Source organism: Xenopus laevis, chromosome 9_10S, assembly GCF_017654675.1.
Source record: "Xenopus laevis strain J_2021 chromosome 9_10S, Xenopus_laevis_v10.1, whole genome shotgun sequence".
In the NCBI taxonomy this organism is placed as follows: Eukaryota; Metazoa; Chordata; class Amphibia; order Anura; family Pipidae; genus Xenopus; species Xenopus laevis.
In genome coordinates, this window is record NC_054388.1 from 2,744,349 (window position 1) to 2,763,335 (window position 18,987).

Here is an 18,987-nt window from a genome sequence, read left to right on the forward strand (position 1 = left end):
AAAAGCTGCTCCTGGTCACTTTAAGAGCCTGTTTTTTAAATTGGGATTTTATCTCTTCCCGTTATTGAACTCTCTGCACCAGTGATACTGCCCCCACCCCAATGACCCATTCCAATGCTAAAAAATTAAGAGGGGTAAGGGTGCAGCATAGGCCAGACCAACTCAGGGTGGCACAGAGCGTCTCCCCTGGCACCCTAAAACCTATTCACTCAGGAACCCTAATTAGTTAGCAGGGCCCTCTGCTCCAGGGGGCTCCCATTTAATATCAGTAAGATTCTGAGACCATTTGCATTGGGTCTTGTTTTATTACTTTCATTTTTTTTTATTTTACTTTTTGTTAAGAAGCTGTCCAGTTGGAGTTTCAGTAGCTATCTGGTAACTAGGGTGTAAATGACCATAGCAACCAGAGAGAGTTGTAGACTGGGGGGCAGTGGACTTTGCCAACTAAAGGCCTGGGCCGATACAAGCTGCTGACAGACCGAGTCGGCAGTTTATTGGCCCGTGTGTTGGGCCATCCGACAGGCGTCCCCAATCGATATCTGGTTGAAAGTCGGGCAGGGTAAAAAATCCCATCCGATTGCGGCCGCATCTGATTCGTCCGACGTTCCTGTATTGCCTCCATTCTGATCTGATCGTTGGGCCCTAGGGCCTACAATTGGATCAGCCGATATCACCTGCCTCAATGTGGGAATATCGGGGAGATATCCGCTCGTTTGGCGACATCGCCCTCCCTGTGTATGGCCACCTTAAGAATGGGGCTCCAAAAAACTAATTCCACGCCAGGCTCATACCCAACCTGCACTGCCACACCCCATTACACCCACAACAAGCCACCAATCTGCCCAAACCTTGCCCACTGCACCCCCAAAATCCTATACACTTTGTGGCTTTCCAACTGGCCCTTACCATCTATCCGGGTCCTCTTCCTGTATATAAACACATGCAGGAAGCTACATGTGCTCCTTAAAAGCCGCCCTCCACGACCCTGTTACGGAATGGCTAATTTTAAGCAAATTTTCAATTGGTCCTCATTATTTTTTTAAATGATTGCAGCTTTCAAATGAGGTTCCCAGCAGCCAAAAAAACAATTGTACAATTTTATTTTATTTTTTATTATTGCTACTTTTTTTTTTTATATCAGTCTAGCATTTAAACCTCACCTTGGTTGCTATGGTTAGTTGGACCCTAGCAACCAGACAGCCGCTGAAACTCCAAAACCGGAGAGCTTCTGAACAAAAAGTGAAATCATTTAAATAAAATACAAATAATTGTTATAAAATGAAGACCAATTGCAAATTGTCTCAGAATATATCACTCTCTACAACACAACCCCATTCAAAATATTTCTATGGAATTTGGGAGATGCCATAGTGATTTCCCTGCATCTACAGAGAGGCGTGTTGCTTTAAGAGAGAGTTACCTTGTGACTTGGGAAGGGCGACATCTGCTGGCAGTTGCAATGAACAGCTTCCAAAATACACAGGCAATGCGTAATGCGGCTACAGATTCCAAGTGCGCACGCGTAAAACAATCACAGACGACGCACGCGCAGTAGTGTCTCACTCTACCTCGATTTGTCACCGCCGGCGCATGCGTAGTGTCTTTGTTTCCCCAGGTTGTGTGGAGCGGGTTACGCATGCGCAGTGACCCCGGCTGGTCGGCCGCCCGGCCCCGGGAGAGATTCGGTGGCTCCATGGGAGGATGAAGGAGATGGTTGGAGGCTGCTGCGTGTGCTCGGACGAGAGGGGCTGGGCCGAAAACCCGCTTGTCTACTGCGACGGGCACGGCTGTAACGTGGCGGTGCATCAAGGTGAGGGGGAGGGGCAACCAGTGACAGGACAACAGGGAAACGCACGGGAGCCGCGGGGGGTCAGACCGCTACAACTCGCACTTCTCCTGTATGTGAGGCCTCAGCTGTTCCGGACCAGTCTGCCCAAAAACGACTTCTCCTACTTTGTTTCACTAGTCACACGGCACAGCCAAACCAATGAAATGTTCCCTCACTCCATATGGGGCCCTTCACACTGGCTGGGGCCCCTCTTCTCTCTCTCAGGCCCTACAGGGGGTCCCACCTCTGTGTCTTTGTCTTTGTCTTGTCATTCTTGTGTCTCCTCAGTGTGTGTCATTCCTGTGTCTCCTCAGTGTGTGTCATTCTTGTGTCTCCTCAGTGTGTGTCATTCCTGTGTCTCCTCAGTGTGTGTCATTCCCGTGTCTCCTCAGTGTGTGTCATTCTTGTGTCTCCTCAGTGTGTGTCATTCTTGTGTCTCCTCAGTGTGTGTCATTCTTGTGTCTCCTCAGTGTGTGTCATTCTTGTGTCTCCTCAGTGTGTGTCATTCCTGTGTCTCCTCAGTGTGTGTCATTCCTGTGTCTCCTCAGTGTGTGTCATTCCCGTGTCTCCTCAGTGTGTGTCATTCCTGTGTCTCCTCAGTGTGTGTCATTCCTGTGTCTCCTCAGTGTGTGTCATTCTTGTGTCTCCTCAGTGTGTGTCATTCCTGTGTCTCCTCAGTGTGTGTCATTCCTGTGTCTCCTCAGTGTGTGTCATTCTTGTGTCTCCTCAGTGTGTGTCATTCCTGTGTCTCCTCAGTGTGTGTCATTCCTGTGTCTCCTCAGTGTGTGTCATTCCTGTGTCTCCTCAGTGTGTGTCATTCCTGTGTCTCCTCAGTGTGTGTCATTCCTGTGTCTCCTCAGTGTGTGTCATTCCTGTGTCTCCTCAGTGTGTGTCATTCCTGTGTCTCCTCAGTGTGTGTCATTCCTGTGTCTCCTCAGTGTGTGTCATTCCTGTGTCTCCTCAGTGTGTGTCATTCCTTGTGTCTCCTCAGTGTGTGTCATTCCTGTGTCTCCTCAGTGTGTGTCATTCCTGTGTCTCCTCAGTGTGTGTCATTTCTTGTGTCTCCTCAGTGTGTGTCATTCTTGTGTCTCCTCAGTGTGTGTCATTCTTGTGTCTCCTCAGTGTGTGTCATTCTTGTGTCTCCTCAGTGTGTGTCATTCTGTGTCTCCTCAGTGTGTGTCATTCCCGTGTCTCCTCAGTGTGTGTCATTCCTTGTGTCTCCTCAGTGTGTGTCATTCCTGTGTCTCCTCAGTGTGTGTCATTCCTGTGTCTCCTCAGTGTGTGTCATTCCTGTGTCTCCTCAGTGTGTGTCATTCCTGTGTCTCCTCAGTGTGTGTCATTCCCGTGTCTCCTCAGTGTGTGGTCATTCCCGTGTCTCCTCAGTGTGTGTCATTCCTGTGTCTCCTCAGTGTGTGTCATTCCCGTGTCTCCTCAGTGTGTGTCATTCCCGTGTCTCCTCAGTGTGTGTCATTCCCGTGTCTCCTCAGTGTGTGTCATTCCTGTGTCTCCTCAGTGTGTGTCATTCCTGTGTCTCCTCAGTGTGTGTCATTCCTGTGTCTCCTCAGTGTGTGTCATTCCTGTGTCTCCTCAGTGTGTGTCATTCCTGTGTCTCCTCAGTGTGTGTCATTCCTGTGTCTCCTCAGTGTGTGTCATTCCTGTGTCTCCTCAGTGTGTGTCATTCCTGTGTCTCCTCAGTGTGTGTCATTCCTGTGTCTCCTCAGTGTGTGTCATTCCTGTGTCTCCTCAGTGTGTGTCATTCCTGTGTCTCCTCAGTGTGTGTCATTCCTGTGTCTCCTCAGTGTGTGTCATTCCTGTGTCTCCTCAGTGTGTGTCATTCCCGTGTCTCCTCAGTGTGTGTCATTCCCGTGTCTCCTCAGTGTCTTGTCATTCCTGTGTCTCCTCAGTGTGTGTCATTCCTGTGTCTCCTCAGTGTGTGTCATTCCTGTGTCTCCTCAGTGTGTGTCATTCCTGTGTCTCCTCAGTGTGTGTCATTCCCGTGTCTCCTCAGTGTGTGTCATTCCCGTGTCTCCTCAGTGTGTGTCATTCGTGTGTCTCCTCAGTGTGTGTCATTCCTGTGTCTCCTCAGTGTGTGTCATTCCCGTGTCTCCTCAGTGTGTGTCATTCCCGTGTCTCCTCAGTGTGTGTCATTCCTGTGTCTCCTCAGTGTGTGTCATTCCTGTGTCTCCTCAGTGTGTGTCATTCCTGTGTCTCCTCAGTGTGTGTCATTCCTGTGTCTCCTCAGTGTGTGTCATTCTTGTGTCTCCTCAGTGTGTGTCATTCTTGTGTCTCCTCAGTGTGTGTCATTCCCGTGTCTCCTCAGTGTGTGTCATTCCCGTGTCTCCTCAGTGTCTTGTCATTCCTGTGTCTCCTCAGTGTGTGTCATTCCCGTGTCTCCTCAGTGTGTGTCATTCCTGTGTCTCCTCAGTGTGTGTCATTCCTGTGTCTCCTCAGTGTGTGTCATTCCTGCGTCTCCTCAGTGTGTGTCATTCCTGCGTCTCCTCAGTGTGTGTCATTCCTGTGTCTCCTCAGTGTGTGTCATTCCTGTGTCTCCTCAGTGTGTGTCATTCCCGTGTCTCCTCAGTGTGTGTCATTCCTGTGTCTCCTCAGTGTGTGTCATTCCTGTGTCTCCTCAGTGTGTGTCATTCTTGTGTCTCCTCAGTGTGTGTCATTCCTGTGTCTCCTCAGTGTGTGTCATTCCTGTGTCTCCTCAGTGTGTGTCATTCCTGTGTCTCCTCAGTGTGTGTCATTCTTGTGTCTCCTCAGTGTGTGTCATTCCTGTGTCTCCTCAGTGTGTGTCATTCCTGTGTCTCCTCAGTGTGTGTCATTCCTGTGTCTCCTCAGTGTGTGTCATTCCTGTGTCTCCTCAGTGTGTGTCATTCCTGTGTCTCCTCAGTGTGTGTCATTCCCGTGTCTCCTCAGTGTGTGTCATTCTTGTGTCTCCTCAGTGTGTGTCATTCCTGTGTCTCCTCAGTGTGTGTCATTCCTGTGTCTCCTCAGTGTGTGTCATTCCCGTGTCTCCTCAGTGTATGTCATTCCTGTGTCTCCTCAGTGTGTGTCATTCCCGTGTCTCCTCAGTGTGTGTCATTCCTGTGTCTCCTCAGTGTGTGTCATTCCTGTGTCTCCTCAGTGTGTGTCATTCCTGTGTCTCCTCAGTGTGTGTCATTCCTGTGTCTCCTCAGTGTGTGTCATTCCTGTGTCTCCTCAGTGTGTGTCATTCCTGTGTCTCCTCAGTGTGTGTCATTCCTGTGTCTCCTCAGTGTGTGTCATTCCTGTGTCTCCTCAGTGTGTGTCATTCCTGTGTCTCCTCAGTGTGTGTCATTCCCGTGTCTCCTCAGTGTGTGTCATTCCCGTGTCTCCTCAGTGTGTGTCATTCGTGTGTCTCCTCAGTGTGTGTCATTCCTGTGTCTCCTCAGTGTGTGTCATTCCCGTGTCTCCTCAGTGTGTGTCATTCCTGTGTCTCCTCAGTGTGTGTCATTCCTGTGTCTCCTCAGTGTGTGTCATTCCTGTGTCTCCTCAGTGTGTGTCATTCCCGTGTCTCCTCAGTGTGTGTCATTCCCGTGTCTCCTCAGTGTGTGTCATTCCCGTGTCTCCTCAGTGTGTGTCATTCCTGTGTCTCCTCAGTGTGTGTCATTCCTGTGTCTCCTCAGTGTGGTGTCATTCCCGTGTCTCCTCAGTGTGTGTCATTCCTGTGTCTCCTCAGTGTGTGTCATTCCTGTGTCTCCTCAGTGTGTGTCATTCCTGCGTCTCCTCAGTGTGTGTCATTCCTGCGTCTCCTCAGTGTGTGTCATTCCTGCGTCTCCTCAGTGTGTGTCATTCCTGTGTCTCCTCAGTGTGTGTCATTCCTGTGTCTCCTCAGTGTGTGTCATTCCCGTGTCTCCTCAGTGTGTGTCATTCCTGTGTCTCCTCAGTGTGTGTCATTCCTGTGTCTCCTCAGTGTGTGTCATTCCTGTGTCTCCTCAGTGTGTGTCATTCCTGTGTCTCCTCAGTGTGTGTCATTCCTGTGTCTCCTCAGTGTGTGTCATTCCTGTGTCTCCTCAGTGTGTGTCATTCCTGTGTCTCCTCAGTGTGTGTCATTCTTGTGTCTCCTCAGTGTGTGTCATTCCTGTGTCTCCTCAGTGTGTGTCATTCCTGTGTCTCCTCAGTGTGTGTCATTCCTGTGTCTCCTCAGTGTGTGTCATTCCTGTGTCTCCTCAGTGTGTGTCATTCCCGTGTCTCCTCAGTGTGTGTCATTCCCGTGTCTCCTCAGTGTGTGTCATTCTTGTGTCTCCTCAGTGTGTGTCATTCCTGTGTCTCCTCAGTGTGTGTCATTCCTGTGTCTCCTCAGTGTGTGTCATTCCTGTGTCTCCTCAGTGTGTGTCATTCCTGTGTCTCCTCAGTGTGTGTCATTCCTGTGTCTCCTCAGTGTGTGTCATTCCTGTGTCTCCTCAGTGTGTGTCTTGTGATGCCACGTTTGTGCTTCGGCTGCTCCTGTGCATTAGTGGTGCTTGTCCCTTGTGATTGTCAGCTCTTATGGTGCTCTTTATAAACACACTAGTGCCTGTTGCTGCATTCACCCCATTCTCTGTACCATGTGCCCAACTAGTAGCCAAGTTACTGTGACTTGTAGCCAAGCTCTTACATTCTGAGTCTCATCACAGGAGCCTGAACACTTTCCTGTTTAAGTCTCAATCTTTGGGGTGCCAGTCCAGCACTGTCCCCCTACACCAGGATCCACAAGCAACAGTCCATAAGACAGAACTGCATTAAAGCAAATGCCATTTAGAGCACATAATAACAACATTTCAAGCCTGTGTGGCTCAAGGAGGTTTATTTTATTATAGGGATGTGATGGTCATAATGTAAAGGAGAAATAGACTTAAGCTGGCCAGCAGCTGAGTGTTGTAGTTCAGCAGCTCTTTGTCTTGGCAATGACACATACACTGTACAATTCCAACTATTCTCTCCCCTTTTGTCAGTGTTCATTGAATAGATTCCTCGCCCGGCTGTACAGTGGAATTCACCCCCCTCACCTCCGAACTGCAAACTCCAGTCTGTGGCCTTTGTCTCCAATGATTCACTTACCTTCGTATTTGTCAGAATACTCTTCTCTGTTGCCGTGCAGGGCGTCACCCTAGCAACCATACTGTATTTGTGATGAAAAAAGGAACAGTATTCAATATTAACAGTGTTATTAGGAAGTCTTCCCCTAGCAACCAGAGAGAATTTTGAATACAGTATCCGTTTGCGGAAAATCCGATCATCCAAAATGTTTATTGGCCGCTATATTTAAGCAGATGTTATCCATGATCTGTGAGAGGTACATTTAACCCTTTGGGGGGGTAAAAGGGGATATATTCTTTTAGGGGTGGGGGTGTAAGTGAATGGGTGATGGGAGATAAGGCTTGATGAGTCGAGTTTCTCATAAATGCGGATGTGGCCTTTGCCTGTCACTCTTTCTCTCTCTGATTCATGTTTAAGTGTGAGGATGTAGAGATGTCAGGAAACCAGGCGTGGGTGTGTGATTTGGGGTTGTGTATTGGGCCCCTAGATGTACAGACTCAGGGGAAACTGCTTCTCGGTATTAGTATTTCTCAGCTTTGCTTTCTGCTTCTCTGATTGGCCATGTCTTTCCTTTAATATTAGTGTACCCCTCTACACTCCTGGCCCCTCTCTGCAACCACAGACTCTGCTTCTTCTGTCGTTGTGCCCCTGAAGATTTGGAAACGGTGGGCAATTTGGAGAGTTTGTTCCTCCACCCAAAGGCTATAAAACACAACTGCTACTTATTGTTACCTCAATCCAGAATCTTGCATTTTGTGCTTCTTTAGTAGCTTTAAAGGGGTTGTTCATCTTTAAATTAACTGTCTATGATGTAGAGAGTGATACCCTGAGACAACTTGCAATTGGTTTTCATTTTTTATTATTTGTGGTTTTTGACTTATTTAGCTTTTTATTCAGCAGCTCTCTCACATTTCAGCCATCTGGTTGCTAGGGTCCAAATTACCCTAGCAACCATGCATTGATTTGAATGAGATTGGAATATGAATAGGAGAGGCCTGAATAGAAAGATAACACTCCGAGAGCTGCAGCGTGACAAATATCAATAATTCAATTAACCACAAAGATTGGAAAATGTTGCAGTTGGCTAAGAATGCTGCTTTCTACACCAAGGGGACTACCACTTTCTTTTGTAGCCTTAGAACAGACAGGTATGTCCGATGGCTCTTCTCTTCTCACTAACTTAATTTTCTGAACAGAGCAACAGTCACAAGGCTTTCCTCAGCTGTAGCTGTGGGACCAAAAATGAACAGCAGGTGGTGCTGTTTCAAATTCATTATATTAACAGTGTAAAACCAAATCTAGACTAGAAAAAAGAACTCATTGCAAAAGTGCAAAAGAGGAAGAGGCCTCTTATGAGCAATTTTACACGAATTTGTTTGATAGGTGGGTGACAAGTCATATGGTTAATAGAGGTCAAAGGATAAGTCAACTCTAGGACCATGGGGGGTTATAATCACCCCTCTGACCCCAGTCTCTAATCCCCCGCTCTTTACATAAATAAACAAATCTGTCCTGTAAAATCTAAAATCTAGAAATGCTGTATTTTGTGTACTAAACATAAACATGAACTTACTGCACCACAAGCCTAATCAAACAAATGATTTATGCTTTCAAAGTTGGCCACAGGGGGTCACCATCTTGTAACATCTTTGGAAGACCAAGACTGTGCACATGCTAAGTGTGATCTGGGCTGCTTAGGGATCGTCATAAATTATCAAAACGGCACAAGTCAAATAATATCTGCCAGAAGCCTATACAGCAAGACTGATTAATAATCAGAATATACAGACTGCACTGGGTCCTGTGTTGTCATGTAATCTAATGTGGATTTTATAGTTTTTGTATTGTTTAATAAAAACTTTCTCCAACTCTGCAAAATAATCCTCCAAATAGAATCCCAGTTTACCTGTTTAAATCTGGCTCCATGATCTTTGTCCCTGCAGCTGGAGTTGGAAACAGTAAAGGGGATGTAAAGGCAAAAATAAAATCCAATACAAATCTCTCGCCGACTGCTCTACAGGGAAACAAACAAAGCTGCTTGAGTTCTGCATGGCTGGGAAGTAATGCTGGGGCTTCCCCTGCTGTTCATAAGTATGATTGTTTCCCTCATAGGGACCATCCGAAAAGGTTTCTTTTTCATTAAAGAATGTAAAAATAGGATTTTACTTTTTTGCCTTTACATGCCCTTTAAGCCTTGCAACCAGCATGGCAGCTTCTTTTATTGTTGTTTTCTGATCCAAAGGCTTCAGATCACTGCTTATAACTGTTCTTATTCCCTTTGGGAAATCTTAATAATTGAGTGGGGTTTGTGCTTTTCTTTCAGCCTGCTATGGAATTGTACAGGTGCCCTCTGGTCCCTGGTTCTGCCGTAAATGTGAGTCCCAGGAGAGAGCCGCCCGGGTGGTGAGTGTTTCTTTTTCATGTCTTTTCACGTCTGCAATTGACTATATATATATGTATATATATATATATATATATATATTATACATGAATATGTGACTTATATAATGATGTGATCTTGGTTTTTTCCCTCGCTTCTAGAGATGCGACTTGTGTCCACATAAAGAGGGGGCGCTGAAGAGAACAGACAACGGAGGTAAGAAGATCAGCACTGGAGATGGTGACTGGTCAGTTAAAGGGGGTGGTTCACCTTAAAGGGATACTGTCATGGGAAAAACATTTTTTTTCAAAATGAATCAGTTAATAGTGCTGCTCCAATTCTGCACTGAAATCCATTTTTCAAAAGAGCAAACCGATTTTTTTATATTCAATTTTGAAATCTGACATGGGGCTAGACATATTGTCAATTTCCCAGCTGCCCCAAGTCATGTGACTTGTGCTCTGATAAACTTCAATCACTCTTTACTGCTGTACTGCAAGTTGGAGTGATATCACCCCCCTCCCCCCCAATAGCCAAACAAAAGAACAATGGGAAGGTAACCAGATAACAGCTGCCTGGTAGATCTAAGAACAACACTCCATAGTAAAAACCCATGTCCCACTGAGAAGGAAAAACAGCAGCCTGCCAGAAAGCATTTCTCTCCTAAAGTGCAGGCACAAGTCACATGACTTGGGGCAGCTGGGAAACTGACAAAATGTCTAGCCCCATGTCAGATTTCAAAATTGAATATAAAAAAATCTGTTTGCTCTTTTGAGAAATGGATTTCAGTGCAGAATTCTGCTGGAGTAGCACTATTAACTGATGCGTTTTGGAAAAAACATGTTTTCCGATGACAGGATCCCTTTAAAGTTAACTTTTAGGGGCATATTTATCAAAAAATGAAGTTAGAGATCACCACAGTCCCCTATAGTGAAACTCCGCCACTCTCCATTCATTTCTATGAGCAACTAGATAACTGAAACTGTAAACTGGATAAAAAAGCTAAATAAATCAAAAAAACACAAATAATATAAAATCAAAACCGATTGAAAATTGTCTCTCTACGTCATACTAACCGTTAATTTAAAGGTGAACGACTTAAATTAGTTCTTTGGGCATATCCAATAACTTTTGTTTCCACTTTTCTGTCACCAGGTTGGGCACATGTTGTGTGTGCCCTCTATATCCCAGAGGTCCAGTTTGCCAATGTCCTGACCATGGAACCCATTGTGCTGCAATATGTGCCACATGATCGCTATAATAAGGTACAGTAGCACTTTAAAATATCCCCATACCTCCCAACATTGTATTAACCGTATCACTTGATCCAGCGTCTGTCTGTCTTGTGCCTCTTAGACCTGCTACATCTGTGAGGATCAGGGAAGAGAGAGCAGAGCAGCGTCTGGTGCCTGTATGACCTGCAACAAACATGGCTGTCGGCAAGCTTTCCATGTGACATGGTGAGATTAAGGATTTTTACTGTTAAGGGTGACCACAGAGAGTGGCAGAGAGTCAGTATGATATAAACAAACTAGTGGGGTATAAGGAGGATTATTCCACTGCTCCATAGGATATTAAGTAGTAAGGTGAGGAGGAGGAGCATGCTGTAGGAAGGAAGAACAGTAATTTTTGTTCACGGATCTGCACACACACAATTATCTGCAGTTGGGGAAATTTTTGTGCAGTATATACAACACATTAACCTGTAGATAGGTGGAGCCTCATGCTGTAGGAAGGAGGAGCCTCATGCTTTAGGAAGGAGGAGCCTCATGCTGTAGGTGCTTTTGGGCATATTAAAGGGGGCAATTTGCCTTTTGCATGTGAGACTATGAAAGGGGAAGTGTTTCACTGTAACAGGTATCCCCCCTGCTGTCCATGTCAGTGCTCAGATGGCCGGGCTGCTGTGCGAAGAAGAAGCTCAAGAGGTGGATAATGTCAAATATATCGGATACTGCAAATACCATTTCAACAAGATAGTGCGAGAGCCGCAGGTATGTGCTCCATCCACTTTGCCACAGTCTCTAGTCTCTAGTTCTGCTTACTATTTTCGCTTGACAGCTTTGCTTGTAGAACCAGGGGCCTCATGTGAGGTTCTGTACCTTATAACAACATCCTATAATAATACAGATCTTTTCACCTTTACAAGCTGCCTAAGGGTTGCTCGTTTGTCACTGCCTGCTGTTACAGATGGTTTCCCTGGGGTTTATGGATTTGCAAAGGTCTGTTAATCTGTGTTTTCAATTTCTTTTTGTCCTTTTAAATTAGAAGGTCTCCCGCCTTCCTTGTCCATTTGTCCCAGGCCGGTGCAGTCGCTCGGGGTCCCCTTCCCTGGATAAATCCCTCCTGTTTCGAGAGCGATTGAAAAAGGTGCGTGTTAAAAAACGATTGTAGCCAAGCAAGAGCCGTACAATCGCCTGTGCCCAGGATGCACCTCGTTAGCATTGCAATTAAGAGCGCCACATTTCAGTGTTGATAACAATAAAGGGTTTTGCTTATCTCAGTGTTAGAGGCGCCTGTTATAGGTCTTGGGATGAATAAATAAAAGTTTATCATCGGAATGATTTGTTTTGTTTTGTTGTTGAATGACATTGTTATCTCTTTCTTACAGAGTCATAAAGATAAGGAGAGAGTAAAGCACCGCAAGCATCGTGATTCCCCTGGCCACATAACTGTGCCCTCTCTGCTGCCAGTACCTGCTGAGAAGGTGCCAGAGTTCATTCAGTTGTTTGCTAGTATTACTTAACTCCTTGACTAATTCTTCTTTTGAATACACACAGCTAGTCCTGTTCTCTGTGCAGCACTTCTTCCTTGGGTACTAAACAACTTTTCATTGGTTGCTCCAGCAAACGCCATTTCTTGCTTGGCTGTTTTATCACATGCACTTCTTTCTTGGATGATTCCAGAGCACAGCGTATTTCCCTTGGGTGCTCCTACTTGCACCATTTCTTCCTCAGCAATAAGACACCACTCCATCCTGGCCTGTTCAGCACACAACTCTTAATTCTGGGCTGCTCCACCACACAACACTTCATCCTGGGCAACTCAAGCACACACCACTTCATCCCGGGCTGCTCCAGCTCTCACTGCTCCTTCCATCATTGCTTCAGCTGTCACACCCTGCTTCTTTATCAGCTACAGCTCACAGCTGTTTGTCTTCATGATCTTTTCCCAATTTATCCCCATGCAGCATGAGACAAGTGCAGACAGTCCTGAGGTCGTGAGATCAGATGCAAAAGCAAAAAAAACCTCGAGTCACAGAGGTCGCAAAACCGGTGACAAAGGGTCAACTGGATCTGGAGGGTCCCTTCCTTCAGGTAACTCTGCAGACTGGTTTTTTTTTTCTCCAGTAAAAATGTAACCACTCATGCCTTCCTTCCTTATTATAAAGGTGGGCAAGTTTATTGAGTTAACTGGTGACAAAAGCTCTACTGTTGCATGCCTTTGCTCTTAACTGTTGCTGTGTCCACTGTTTACTACCTGATCTCAACCCACAGGTAGTGCCTCCTCTCCTCCAGACCTGATCACCTTTCCTAAGCTGGAGGAACAGGATGAGGAAGAAGACGAGGAGGAAGAAGATGATGACGATGAAGAAATAGAAGGTCCTTCCAAGCCAACACCTACATCACCACCAGAACTGACTTTCTCCAGCTTTGGATCCATAATGCGCTTTTCCACTGACCCCAGCCCAAACTCTCGCACGTGGGATCCAACTCCTGGGGAACATCGACCTCAGAAGTGGGGCAGCAGAGAAGCAGCAGAAGGATCGCGAGAGAAAAAACACAAGGGAAACAAGAAGAGCAGACACGGTCCCGGTCGGCCTCGAGGGAGCAAAAATAATCCTTCTCAGAGCACTGCACCCCCCACATTAACTGCACCACCTCGGCTCTATACCCACCACTCTTCTCTGCACAGTGTCAGCCTCGAGTCCCCTCTGCTCTCCTCCGGTAAAGGGCAGCTCTGTGTATGTGTGCCTGCACACACTCTGTGTGGGTATATGTGCATATTCATGAATGCTGAGGGGCTGTGACTGCAAATCGATTTGTCCCTGCTATGTCTGTATTCAAACTGTCCTATAATGTCTAAGTGTGTGTGTACACTCATAATATTACATACATACATGCATCCAGGCAGGAATCTTGTACTATGTGTATTGGGCATGGATAAGATCTACATAGAATAACCCAGCATGGCACAGGCTTACTAGGGTAGCAGGGAATTCCCAGGGAGCCTCGTGCTACCATCAGAAGGCAGAGCTTTATAAACATAAATTGTACAGACTCAGATTGTATAATTATATGAATTACATTCATTTAATTCTTCCATTAACCCCATCCTGTACTCTTCTTAGGTATTTACACCAGTAATAAGGACCCCATTTCCATACGAGCAGCCTGCAGCACCCCTATGCCTTCAAGCCTTCTGTCTCACCAGACTTCCCTCCCTCCATATAGCAGGGGCTGCTCAATTACTCCATCTTCCTCTGCCTCAACTACGCAGGTCAGTATTTGGAAGATGGGGACCTGTTTGCTGCAGTGTAATTATGGGCCTGGCCAACCAATGGGCTTTGTTCATGCAGCTCTCCATTGCACGGCCAGACCCCTGGGGGTTTTTCTGTGGCCTGCAGAGAGCAGTAACATCAGCAGGGAGATTGGAGGGTATAGTGCCCCTTAAAATGTTTTGCCTATTAAGCAGCCTCTTCCTTTCCTGAACAGGTATTTTCTCTGGCTGGTTCCACATTCAGTATTCCCTCCTCTCACATATTTGGAAGTCCTCTTTCCATGCCTCCTCTTCTCAGTCAGGCCGAGAGCCGCACAGGTAATCCCAGGCATTGGTATAGAAATAATAACCGACAGCAGCCATCACTCCGTTTCTTGCACTTTTTGTAACTTATGGTCAATTTTCTCTCACTTTCAGAACCGGTACTGGAAGACTGCAGCTTTGTCTGTAGGGGGAGTTCCCCACGAGAAAGCCTGTCCTCTATGTAAGTTGTAGGAGTTAAATTAGAGATACTGGATCAGTGTATTCACACTGTGCAAAGGCATGGTTTTCATTTTTATACATAAGGGAGATAGATAGGTTTACGGGTGCTGCCAAATTAAGGTAAAATCCATGCTGACAAATATACTAGATACGAGAGAGGGAATTTTGTTAGGCAGCACCAACATGATCAAATAAAGCAAAACCCATTATTGGTACAGTATTTTACCTCCTCCTTTATGCTACAGTACCCTCCATAGATGCATAGTACCACTTCCTTGTCTTTTCTGCAGGTCACCCATCAGCAGCCTGCCACCTCTCTTTGATTCCAGTGTCCCCTGCAGTCAGCACGAGAGTGTTCCGCATGCTACAGCCAACCTTGAGCAGCTCCTGGAGAAGCACGGCGAGTCGGGGGTTAACAGTAAGATCTAAATAAAACCTATAAGGGATAGTCACCATAGTTAGTGTGTAGCCTGACTGTGTATGGCTGCAGTATGGTATCTCCTGTTGTCGGTGCTTCAGAGCTGTTGAGTGTCATTGTGTAGAAATGCTGCTTGAGTGTGTCATTGTATCACAGTTGTAGACATGCTCCAGGCCCTGCACGCTCTGCAGAAGGAGAACCGCTCTCTTCAGGATCAGATAATGACACTCACAGCTCGCAAGGAGAAGCTCCAGCTGCTCAACGTTCAGCTCTCTTGCCCATTCCCCCCAACCTTGCCACACGCCAGCACACACCTAGGTAAGCTTGTCTGCAACCCCCCCCCTTTTCCCTGTATCCCCACATTTTTGTCTCTACACAAGTGGTGGTAGCCCCCATGCTATAGTTGTATTTCCCTCTGTACTGTAACCCCTTCTTCCCATGGTGTACCTGTACTTTGTAATATATTCTTTACCTTTCCACAGCAGGCCCATGCTATAATTGTAGTCTCTATTGATCCCTTTCCTTCTCAGTGAGGGTTCTGTCACGGCCCCCCATGAACACATACACGCATGCACCTTTTCTATCTATACACCTGTGCTCTGTAGTCCTTTTTTTTATAATACTCTTTTAACCCTTATGTCTCAGTGAGCTCCCAAGAGTCTCTCTGCAGTAAGAGTCCAACGTCCAAGGGAAGCTTCCGTGCTGAGAACTCATCCTCTGAGGTGAGAAGGAGAACAGTCAATGCTTTGCCTGATATACATTATTTGTGCCGTTTTTTATCTCCATGTGAATTGGAGCTTTCATAACATTGTTTCTTGACACTCTTTTAAATCTCTTACTTGCACATTTAAAACTATTCCATAACTCTTAAGCTGCCTATACATGAAGAGATACATCGCCAAACGTGTGGATCTTTCAACAACGACAGGGCTGTAGCAGGGTAATCTGAACATTCGGCCCTAGGGCCGAGCGATCGGATTACTGCGAGGAACAATGAGCTCCAACGTTTTGGTTGGCAGAAAAATTAAACCTTTCCTATAGATATCGTGGCCAGATCTCGATCTGGAAGACCCGTCGGAAGGCCCTATACACGGACAGATAAATTGCCGAATTGGTCTAAAGCACCAATATTGGCAGCTTTATCTGTTTTATCTGCATGTGTATGGCCACCATTACACACAGGCTACAGATTCATGGTAAACTCTTTTGTTAGTCTAATTAATCAAATCTTTTCCTTATTTTCCTCATCAATTCCTTATTTCTTTACCACTTTAGGATCCACATTCAGGTTGCCCCAGCAGAAGCAGCTCCTGTTTGTCATTGCACAGCACTCCTCCTCCAGGTCCTGTGACCCAGACAGGCACCCAGCTTTCATCTCTAGGGGCAGAGCAGCTCATGAACGGGCTGCTACGAGCTTCTGCCAGTGGGGGCCCTTCCCCACTAACGGCCTTTCCACTCTTAGGGGCATTGCCAGGCAGTCCAGGAACTCTCTCAGTGAATGGCATTCTGGGAGCTGTAAATGGAGGCCTACAAGGGACCTCAGGGCAATCCCAGAATCCTTTACTCAGCGGCACTGCCAGTGCACAGATACCAGCCAGGTAAACATTGCAGAATAAGAGTACCTAAGCATGTAGATTCACCCCACCCATCTTTCCATGTTTGCACCCCACTGAATCACCTCACACACCCCACTACACTTGTCTGCACTCATTTGTCTCTTTTTATTTGTCTCCTTCAGTTTTGCCAACCCGAACACCCTCTCAGAACAACAAAGACAACTTGTCCAGCAGTTACAGCAGATCACGTCCTCGCATCTATCTGCGGTACAGATGAACTTAAAGGGATTCTGTCATGATGTTTATGACACTTTAAATGACACTTTTTACACTGCAAACAATTCACTGTACAATTTAAAATTTCATTCCTGAAGCAGCAAGTGTATTTTAGTTGTAATATTGGTGTGTAGATGAATCTCAGGTCGTTTTGCCTGGTCATGTGATTTCAGAAAGAGCCAGCACTTTAGGATGGAACTGCTTTCTGACAGGCTGTTGTTTCTCCTACTCAATGTAACTGAATGTGTCTCAGTGGGACCTGGATTTTACTATTGAGTGCTGTTCTTTGATCTACCAGGCAGCTGTTATCTTGTGTTAGGGAGCTGTTATCTGGTTACCTTCCCATTGTTCTGTTGTTAGGCTGCTGGGGGAGGGGAGTGATAGGACTCCAACTTGCAGTACAGCACAAGTCCCATGACTGGGGGCAGCTGGGAAATTGACAATATGTCTAGCCCCATGTCAGATTTTAAAATTAAATCTAAAAAAATCTGTTTGCTTTTTTGAGAAATGGATTTCAGTGCAGAATTCTGCTGGAGCAGCACTATTCACTTATGTGTTTTGGAAAAAAAATTATTTTTTCCCCATGACAGTATCCCTTTAATATATTTCATTGTTTTTCCATTAAGGCAGTTATGTCCACTTTCCCCATAAGAACCAATAGCATGTATATACCTGAGTGGTCAAGCTGTTTGTCTGTCCCTTTAGGAACAACAGAGCATCGTGTTTCAGTTGGTCCAGCACATCCAGCAAAGGAGGGATTTGCAGCGCCTAATGACATCACCCCCTGCCCCACCTTTGCTTCCTGTGACATCAACTTGCACTGCAATGTCATCATCACCTGCACCACCTCTTCTCACTGCACAGGCCCCCCCCTTCCTGGGGTCCCCAGTAGAAGGGGGGGTATCGAAAACAGCAGTAAGTTTGAAGTTTCTTGAAGCATAGGCAGACCTATCTCTGTTAGTATCATTATTTTGCTTATGGAGAAACATTTATCTCTTTGTCATTATGTGACCCATGTATGGCTCCAGATTTGGTTCTGGATTCATCAAAGCCGAGCCATTTGCATTTGCAGAATCCAAGAGCCTGGCTGAATCCGAACCCTACAAAATGACCAAAATTGGCAATTTCGCCCACTGTGCAAGGGTTCAGTTCAATATTCGGCTGATGCCAAAGGTTTGGTAGTATAGATTTGACCCCAACTCTGAAATTTATCTGCCACTTCCATGTCACTTTCAAACTCTATCACGTTTATTGACCCCTTTGCTCCATTTTGTTTTATAGAGAGCGGCTGAGAAGACTCCTACGAACCACGACAAAAGCTAAACCAAAGTCCCTGGCACTCGCCCACATCCATAGGAAACTATTGTACAAGGGCCGAAGGAGAGTGGTGCTCTGCCCGTGGCTCGTCACCAGGAAGGGGACACACGAGATCTCAGCGGGATGCGTCTTGTATAGTGAATATCCTGCAGAGGAATCCGTGTGTATAAACCATGTGTGTGTGTATATATTGTGTGTTTTTACTTAGTTTTTATGCTGAGCAAAATGTGTCATTCCCTTCTAAAGGATTGTGCAGAGCACTTTGTTCCCATATACACACTGGGCTTAATGCGGAGCGCTCCGCATCTCTGTGTTTATCGTGTTTATATCCTAGAGAATTGTGTATGTGTTTCTATATAATACATACAAAATACCAGGCAGACTGTTGGGACTCTGGCCTTTCTTGTTACCCACAGGAGGTCACAGCCGACCCTTTGTACTTTTTAATAAATCCAGCACTTTGGGGTAAAACTATGTGCGTCCGTTCCGCCCTTTCTCACTGGTACTTTTTATTACCGACTCTACCGCCTGAAATTTTCTGTTCTCGGGCGCCAGGGGTGGAGCCTAAAGCACCTTTTTGATACTCAGTCCGGATGAAGGAAGAGCGCCAATGCGCTCAGCTCTCTTTTGCACTGTCTTTGTATTTCGTTATGTACACAAGACCCCTACCCGTTTTTTTTGTTCTAATATTGATCTCCAGAGCAACCCTCCCTCGTAGGGTTCATTGTCAGGTAGTTGTGTTCAGAGTCCAAAACTTTCACCGTAGTAAAGGAGTTTAGTCCAGATTTTACCTTCAGCCCACCAGTCTGACCAGCAAGTGGTCAAGGAAGTTGTCAGGAGTGAGAAAGAGGCTGCTCTGATGTTCTTCTGCTTAGGAAAGATGTGAGAAAGGTTTCTAATTTTATTCCAGAAGAACATCAGCCTCTTTCTCTCTCCTGACAACTTCCTTGACTACTTGCTGGTCAGACTGGTGGGTAAATGACCAGCAGGTGGTGCTGTTGTAACATTCATATTAACAGCACATGTATCCCTTAATATCTTGGAATGAAAAGAAAATAAATAATGATTGTAAATGACAAAAGTGCTTAGAATTGTACTTAGAACTTATTTTAAAGGTTTGCTTATCCTTTAATCTGGCAGCCTGACCCTCATAGCTCAAAAATCTGACAATCACCTTATGTCATTAAAAGTC

The 18,987-nt window shown here is 45.9% G+C and overlaps 1 protein-coding gene across 2 annotated transcripts; it reads left to right on the forward strand.

Moving 5' to 3' along the window:
• Positions 1-1,584: 1,584 nt before the first annotated feature.
• On the forward strand, positions 1,585-18,266 carry mllt6.S (MLLT6, PHD finger containing S homeolog). Of its 2 annotated transcripts, XM_041578301.1 has the most exons (20): positions 1,585-1,810; positions 9,192-9,271; positions 9,410-9,464; positions 10,404-10,513; positions 10,605-10,708; positions 11,131-11,239; positions 11,514-11,615; positions 11,857-11,952; positions 12,436-12,562; positions 12,743-13,192; positions 13,597-13,745; positions 13,961-14,063; positions 14,163-14,229; positions 14,519-14,646; positions 14,803-14,964; positions 15,292-15,368; positions 15,922-16,244; positions 16,385-16,469; positions 17,184-17,393; positions 17,760-18,266. In XM_041578301.1, the coding sequence occupies exons 1-20, from the start codon at positions 1,702-1,704 to the stop codon at positions 17,799-17,801; spliced, it is 2,688 nt and encodes an 895-aa protein (XP_041434235.1). In that variant the 5' UTR covers positions 1,585-1,701; the 3' UTR covers positions 17,802-18,266. The 2 variants fall into 2 exon arrangements, with proteins under 2 accessions (XP_041434235.1, XP_018093508.1); XM_018238019.2 differs by lacking the exons at positions 1,585-1,810; positions 9,192-9,271; positions 9,410-9,464; positions 10,404-10,513 and having other exon boundaries at positions 11,106-11,239.
• Positions 18,267-18,987: the final 721 nt, after the last annotated feature.

Excerpts from the sequence above, each read along its gene's own strand:
- mllt6.S (XM_041578301.1), top strand. The coding sequence starts at position 1,702 with ATGAAGGAGATGGTTGGAGGCTGCTGCGTGTGCTCGGACGAGAGGGGC. Across the intron at positions 13,193-13,596 it reads GTCCCCTCTGCTCTCCTCCG|GTATTTACACCAGTAATAAG; the intron begins GTAAAGGGCAGC and ends TACTCTTCTTAG. Across the intron at positions 16,245-16,384 it reads AGTGCACAGATACCAGCCAG|TTTTGCCAACCCGAACACCC; the intron begins GTAAACATTGCA and ends TGTCTCCTTCAG.